The sequence below is a fragment of the Symphalangus syndactylus genome, chromosome X (assembly GCF_028878055.3).
Source record: "Symphalangus syndactylus isolate Jambi chromosome X, NHGRI_mSymSyn1-v2.1_pri, whole genome shotgun sequence".
Classification (NCBI taxonomy): domain Eukaryota; kingdom Metazoa; phylum Chordata; class Mammalia; order Primates; family Hylobatidae; genus Symphalangus; species Symphalangus syndactylus.
In genome coordinates, this window is record NC_072447.2 from 30,956,474 (window position 1) to 30,964,535 (window position 8,062).

Sequence of the window (8,062 nt, forward strand, 5' to 3'; positions counted from 1 at the left end):
ATACTTTATTCCTCTGGGTCTCTCTCTGTTCCCCTGTCCTGAAAATAATGTGATTATGTTGGATAGTCTCTGAAAGGTTCCCTCCTGGTCTAAGATGAACTCATTCAGCTCACCCATGAGGCCCAGCTCAGGCCTCCCACATGAACCTTCCCCTAAGTATCCTGAGCCTCACTGTGCCCTTGCCCGCGTACTTCTCTGGACTCCTTTCTAAGGGGGAGAAGATGGTGACTGCATTTTATATTTTGCTTGCCTTGTTGGTTAGCATTTGTTTCCTCATCCTTAAATAAAAATTCCTTGAGGGTAGGACTATGTTAAGAGTAGATCTCTTTATATTTTCTTTTAATTTTACTCTCATCGAATTCTTCTTCCCCAACCAAACCAATTCTTTGGCTTCTGTTGCATTTTCCTCCCTTCGTTAAGGAAAGAGATACCATTGCTATCAAACTAAGAACTCTGCAGGTGGTATTCTAAAGGAATGATCTTTTCCCAAGGACAGTTTTCACGTGGCAAGAGAGGGGTACTTGGGCGAGCACTCCACATGTATGACGTTTATAGTCACCACATCCTTCAGGCTGTGTTATGATCAGTGGGTGGAGATCTAACATTAAAGTCAACAGAATATCCTTAGTTTTAATGCATTTCTGTGGGTTGTCAGAACTTTAGCCATCTATGTCTGGTGTCCAAGGATTGGATGTGCATTTGTTCGTATTTCTGTCACTTGTAATAAGTAACCATACTACATTCTTTTGAAAGTTTGGGAACTGGAATTGTTTGCATGGAACTCAGAATGTTTCCTTTTTTTCCTATAGCTTTCTCTTTATATGGATAAGTTTGAAGAATTCCAGACTACCATGGCAAAAAGCAATGAACTGTTTACAACCTTCAGACAGGAAATGGAAAAGGTATTTACATATTTTAGTAGAATATTATATCAAATGGAATTTGTGTAAGCTCTTTTAAGTGTGATTACAACTTTGCTGAGTTTCCTTTGTTACGATACTGTCTTCATTTTCTCTTTAGTGATCCTCCAGTGGCATTTTTGGTCATTTTGCCCTCAATGTACCCCAAGTAGCTAATGTTCTCTATGCTCTTAGAATTCTACCTTTATTATAGTGAAATCCTATATTAAATGCCACTTGTTAGAAAGAAAGTGGTGCTTTTTTGGTGTGTTGCTGTTTTTTGTTTGTTTTAACCACTTTAGAGGATCATCCTCAGCCCTCTCATAAAACTCTGTCCTTGGGGATTAACTATTAAAAGACATCCAAGCCCAGAAGAATAATCATATATTTTGGTTGGTTGATATATCCGTGTTTCTACCTTTTTTAGCTTCTCTTTCTTATCTTTACTCCCACTGAATTCTTTCTCCCCTGACCAAACCAATTCTTTCGCTTCTGTTGCATTTTCCTGCCTATGTTAAGGAAAGAGATATCCTTGAGATCAAGCTAAGGACCAAAATATATAATTCTATACATATCCAGCCAGCCAGCCAGCCTTATTTTACTTGGCATCCTTCCCTTAAAAATGGGGGATTTAAAAACATAGTGTTGGGTTGGGGAGAAGTACAGTAGTGCCTGGCACTTTGTTAGCATTCAATAGATGTTAGTCATGACTATTATTAGATCTCACATAGTGGTGGAGACCGTGTGCGCTGGGTTAATGTCCCAGTTGCATCATAGAACGTGTGACTATGGACAAGTTGTTTAACCTTTCTGTTCCTTCACTGTTAAAAATGGTAACAAAAAACCTGCCTTTCATGAAATAGAGTATTTCCGACGGTGCTTGGCACATTAACATGTACTCAGTTACAATGTGGCTGATTGGTGCTCAAATTACCACCTCCAGGTATTTTTAGACCTGGTAATCTGGAGAATTCCATGAACAGCAGATTCGTTCTGACTGCCAGTCCTTTCAGTTGAGGCTGCAATCGAGGGGGCGCTGTTAGGCACAGTGCAGGTGATAGCTGGACGCCAGCACAGACTCACTGTTGAGGTGGAACAGAGTTCCACCTGCCATCCTTCTGGTCCTCTGGGACTGGAACACATTCCTGTCTGTCTGTGGCTGCAGAGATCACCATGGGTCAGCAGTCAACCTAGGTCTTCCACCAGCTCTTCCCACGGCCTTTGTCCCAGTTTGCCTTGTATTACAGTTTTGTGGGTAATTACCCAAGGCACAGGGCACTGGCTCTGTCTTATCCTCGTTTCCCTTAACGCCACCTGGCTCAGTGCCCCGACCTGGATCAGAGCTGGTGTGCAGTTAACAGTGGATGAAGGCATATTGAGAAAGTAGCTAGCTACAGGCATGGATAAATGCATCCTGAATTTCTGAAAATTGTGTTCTGGTAGCATAGGTTTAACATTTCCCTGATTTGGGGACCCACTTTATCTTTAGCAAAATCTGAAGTAAATCAGCCTCACGAATTGTGATGATGACCAAAGCTGAGGTATTAACTACTTTTATCTTCTTGGTCACTGGAGTCTTACCTGAATCATGCTGCCTTGAGTTCTGAAACTGATGTGCTCTTGGAGGTTGTGGTGGAGTGTCAGTTCTTAATGTCTGGTGGGGCTGAAGATCGCTGTCCTCCCAAGAATCTGAGGAATTCGTTTAATGGACAGAAAACTCAGTCACGGGCATTTTTTCCTACAACTTAGGGAGAAGGAGGGCTTGTCTCTCACTACCCAGAGCTGGGATGAAAGCTGCACTTCAGCCTTAACTGAGTTCAGAGTGTGGTGGCTGACAGCTTCCTCCATGTGCTGCTGCCTCTGAAATTGAGATTAAATTTGTTTTTCTCATAATACAAACCCCCTTCTTTGGTTCCACCCTAGGAGCTTCTGAGATAAGCTCTGCTACCAACAGGCAGGCACAGCTACTTCTATAAAGACACACACAGCTGTCAGCCGGGTGAGGCAGGTGCAGGAATGGGGGAGGGGAGGGGCACAGAAACATTTTTGTGTAGCAGGACAGGGAGTAGAGATAAGGAAGGGAACTTAGAATTTAAATGTGCAATTGTGTTCACAGATGACAAAGAAAATTAAAAAACTGGAAAAAGAAACAATAATATGGCGTACCAAATGGGAAAACAATAATAAAGCACTTCTGCAAATGGCTGAAGAGGTGAGATGGTTTCCTGCGACTAAGGTGTAGTCTTAGTCATGGGGACTCCTTGAGTTCAGGTATCTATCGGGGCCGGGGATGTGTGCTGTAACACTACTGCCATAGCTGAGGACTCCAGCCCGTGTTGGGGCGGGGGTGGGGATGAGTTGCTGGGTAGAATCTGTGACTTCTTTCCTGACAGTTAGGTTAGGGACAGGGCCCTGAGTGAGGGGCTGAGCTTCCTACCACCCAGTTAATCAGCCCAGGCTTGTGTCGGAGATAGCATAAAACATCTAGATTTTGCTTTCTTCTACAGCAGTGATTTCTCAAACTTCAGCTTGCATCAAACTCCTGCTTGTTAAGACCAGGATTGCTGGGCTCCTCCCAGAGGCTGAGTCACTAGTTCTTGGGGGCGGAGGCAGATAATCTGCCGCTGTAACAAGCATGCAGGTGATGCTGATGCAGCATGTAGGGCCTTTCTAGCTTGACTTATTAGGCTTTCAAAAAAGCAACAAAGTACGTTTTGCCTGTTTTATATAACACTTCAGGAAAGAAATAAAATGCTGGGGCACCTGTGTACAGGAACCTTGTTTCGGCTGGGCGCAGTGGCTCACACCTGTAATCCCAGCACTTTGGGAGGCTGAGGCAGGCGGATCACGAGGTCAAGAGATCGAGACCATCCTGGCCAACATCATGAAACCCCGTTCTCTACTAAAAATACAAAAATTAGCTGGGCGTAGTGGCACGTGCCTGTAATCCTAGCTACTCAGGAGGCTGAGGCAGGAGAATTGCTTGAACCTGGGAGGCGGAGGTTGCAGTGAGCCGAGATTGCACCACTGCACTCCAGCCTGGGCGACAGAGCGAGACTCTGTCTCAAAAAAAAAAAAAAAGGCCGGGCGCGGTGGCTCACGCTTGTAATCCCAGCACTTTAGGAGGCCGAGGCGGGCGGATCACGAGGTCAGGAGATCGAGACCACGGTGAAACCCCGTCTCTACCAAAAATACAAAAAATTAGCCGGGCGTGGTGGCGGGCGCCTGTAGTCCCAGCTACTCGGAGAGGCTGAGGCAGGAGAATGGCGTGAACCCGGGAGGCGGAGCTTGCAGTGAGCCGAGATTGCGCCACTGCACTCCAGCCTGGGCGACAGAGCGAGACTCCGTCTCAAAAAAAAAAAAAAAAAAACAAAACAACAAACTTCTCATCTAAAAATTGGTAGAGGAGAAATCTATGTAGAAGTGAGTCATTTTCTGTATGTAGGCCTTTGTGTCTGCTACTCTTTGTGATATCTTGAATTTCCTTAATAGTTCAACAGGAAATGTCTTAAAAAGTTTATCTTTGGCTCACGCCTGTAATCCCAGCACTTTGGGAGGCCAAGGTGGGCAGATCACGAGGTCAGGAGATCAAGACCATCCAGGCCACCATGTGAAACCCCATCTCTACTAAAAATACAAAAATTAGCTGCGCGTGGTGGTGCGTGCCTGTAATCCCAGCTACTCCGGAGGCTGAGGCAGGAGAATCACCTCAACCCAGGAGGCAGAGGTTGCAGTGAGCCGAGATCATGCCATTGCACTCCAGCCTGGCGACAGAGCAAGACTCTGTCTCAAAAAAAAAAAAAAAGTGACAAAAGGAATTTAATTTTGTACCCCTGAAACAATATAATGGTGCTAAATCTCTCATTCGGTATAGTTATGGGTGCAGTCATGCTGGCTAGCTAGAATGTTAGGAGGCTGAAGAGATGGAACACGTGCCATAGGTGAGAAGTGTCCAATATGGCTCAGCTGACTTAATTTTTTTGTAACCTGATTGATATTTAACAAGGTTACAGAAATCCTCTTTTTTCTTACAGAAAACAGTCCGTGATAAAGAGTACAAGGCCCTTCAAATAAAACTGGAACGGTTAGAGAAGCTGTGCAGGGCTCTTCAAACAGAAAGGAATGAGCTCAATGAGAAGGTGGAAGTCCTGAAAGAGCAGGTATCCATCAAAGCGGCCAACAGGGATTTAGCAACACCTGTGACGCAGCCCTGTACTGCCCTGGATTCTCACAAGGAGCCGAACACTTCCTCCAAAAGAGCCCTGGGAGCGCACCTGGAGGCTGAGCCCAAGAGCCAGAGAAGCGCCGTGCAAAAGCCCCCGTCCACAGGCTCTGCTCCGGCCATTGAGTCTGTTGACTAAGATGAGGTGTGATCACTGTATTGAGAGATATATTTTGTGTATAACTTTCTCTGTTAGTAGTTAACTATTGGTTTTGTGGTGAAAATTTTCTTACTTTTTCTACCATATCTGTATTTTCTTAGAACTACTGGACTTATGTGGTACAGGAGGCTGCTTAGCAGTTTTGAATAGTTTAATCTATAAATTTTCCTCAGCTGTGTTGCACATCGGCCTCATTCTCCCTCCACTGGACTGCATGTGTTCATTGCCTTGTCCTTCCTCTCCCTGCTCCTTGCACATTATCATCCTAATGAAAATCTCACTGACAGGGCCATTACAAGGGAACTTTGTTCTGATGATGGTTCCTTGATGTGAAAACAATATGAATTTAAATGTCTTAGCCCCCCCATTAATATTATTCAGAAAAAGAAAATACCAAGGTGATTAGTTTTGTCTAATAACTCATTTAAATGCCAAGCAAAAACAAAACTCTAGTGTTGGGTCAGAAGCATATTTGATTGAAATTAGCTTTTTGAAAATATTTATATCTCGGGACAAATTGAGATGGCCACATGCTTAGAATCCTAAGTTTTGGCAGAATATGTATATAAAGATATCACTTGTGGACAAAATAGTACATACAGGCAAATCACTCGACAAATAAGCTTAGTGTTTATGTGACTGAACAGTCATCCTGCTTTGGTTTCAGGTGTGGGATTTGGACCATGAGGGGCTCCCATAGAGGATGGTGGTTTGTGTTTGATTCTGATTTGGGATTTCAGTACATATTCTCCACTTCCCATGGACGGCCACTTATTCTTTGAAAACTGGTGTTCATGTTTGCCGTTCAGTGAAGTCCCTTGTCAAAGACAAGGACGGTCAATTCACGTGTCACTTTCACTAGGCAGAAGTTTCTCCAATACCTTCTGGCAACTTGAAAGTTATTACAAAAATTCCACCAGCAAAGTACTCCAGGTTTTTCAAAAGGGAATTTTCATTATGGATCAGTACCAACCGAAATTGATTTTCATTTCCAAAACAAACACTGGCACCAACATTTTTACTTTGGGAAGACTTGGCAGAGTGTTAGGATCTGTTACTTATGCATTCAGTCTGTTTCTCACCCCCTTCTTAGTTACCATCTCTTTTTTAAGAAGAAAAAATAAAAAAGCCACAGTATTATCAAGATCTCTACACTTGGACTGGGGGAAAATTTGAAATTAAGCACATAACTTTTGAATTAGTTCTTTGTTTCAATGTTGAATGTGGCTCAGTTATGCAGATGATTAATCAGGCTGCACTGATGGAAGTTTTGACTTTGTCCCTGGTATAATTTGCATTGAAATACTTTATGAAATAAAAGGTTCTACTAGAACTGATGTTAGCACATTCCACTGAGCAAAACTATCAGACTGACACCTGTTAAATTGCTTACTGGACTGAATAAACTGTTTTGTCCAGTTAAAAGGGTTTTCTCTTTGTTACAAGTGTTATTTGTAAAGTCCTGTCACATTCATGGTCTAAACTGGGTTGAAAGAATTGAAAATTGTCCAGCAGATAGGAAACCGCCTGGAGTGGAGGAGGGTTGTATCTAAGCCTCCACCACCAGTCATGTTAATTCAAGGGGCCAGTGGAGGAAAATAAATCCACAAAGATGATTATCTAATTACCATCTAAGTGAGTCAGAAGCAAAAAACAATACCCTCCAACAGCCTCTTATGAGTACACCCTGTTCTGCTACTAAAGAAATACTAGACTCATTTCCCTGGTGGTGGGGGGAAATGCAGGTATAGATCAGAAACATAATCTACCTTAAAATTAGTACTAATGATCACATTTCACGAGAACTCTGCTGGATGTACAGCTCTTAACTTTTTATTAAGCCATTTGTGTAGCCCACCACGTTTTTTTGTGGTGCTTGTTCTGTGTGGAAGATTGTAAATCTTTCTTGGGCCTGTTGCATACTTCCAAGGGCTTTAAAGCAATGTGATTAACAGTACTTGGCCTGCTGCTTTTGGCTTACTTTGTATTTTTAGCTAGATGCTATTGTAGTGTTGAAAGGATATGGATTCTGTCTGGGATGGATTTGTTGTCCTTTCAGAACCCTTCCTCCCATTACCCTGTGAATAAAAACAAATGGGACCCTCTGAGGACATCTTCCTACAGTGATCACCTCACCAGCCCAGTGTTGTGGCTTTGTAGCACATCCCATATCTACCATATTCTAGAACACTGTAATGCTACTAGGCTGGCCCAGAAAAGGTTTAAATGTTGAATTCACTTAAATTGCAATTGTTGCACCATCATGGAATCGTGATGTGTATTATTTATAGTGGCGGTAGACTCCAAGGTGTAGAGAGAACTTGGGTCTTGGGTAATATGGACCATTTCATCCTCAGACTTGTTAGGAGTACATTTCTTGGTCTTGAGACCAGTATTTTTCAGTTCTGTATGCAACTGCCTTTATTACACCTGGTTATCACAATTCAATTCTCAGGTGTTGCAGAAAAATCTACCTCTTTCAGACTGTAGATGGAAATAACTGTGAAAAAAATGATGCAGATATCTTCTAGTTTGTGCTAAACACACTGCTTTATTTTTACAGCCCACGTCTTTCATGAGGATACGAATTGTTAAGAGGCAGTCTTGTTTTGCTTTTCAAAGACATTTTGTAGAGATTTTTCACTAATGTGAATCTGATTTTATCTACTTGATTCTGTATAGATTAAGTAAATATGTATGATAAACTTAACAGCTTCTGTGTATTCTTTTATTATCCATGTGGCCTTAACTGTAGGAGTCCAAAGGTACCATTTTACCCAT

The 8,062-nt window shown here is 42.6% G+C and overlaps 1 protein-coding gene across 2 annotated transcripts in view; it reads left to right on the top strand.

Annotated features, from left to right (window-relative positions):
• The window catches only part of TXLNG (taxilin gamma), a 57,770-nt gene extending 49,779 nt beyond the window's left edge, over window positions 1-7,991 (top strand). For both annotated transcript variants that reach the window (XM_055269377.2, XM_063634565.1), the window contains exons 8-10: window positions 810-902; window positions 3,016-3,111; window positions 4,934-7,991. In XM_055269377.2, the coding sequence (XP_055125352.1) occupies window positions 810-902; window positions 3,016-3,111; window positions 4,934-5,260 (516 nt within the window). In that variant the 3' untranslated portion in view covers window positions 5,261-7,991. The remainder of the gene's footprint in view (window positions 1-809; window positions 903-3,015; window positions 3,112-4,933) is intronic.
• The last annotated feature ends 71 nt before the right edge of the window (window positions 7,992-8,062 follow it).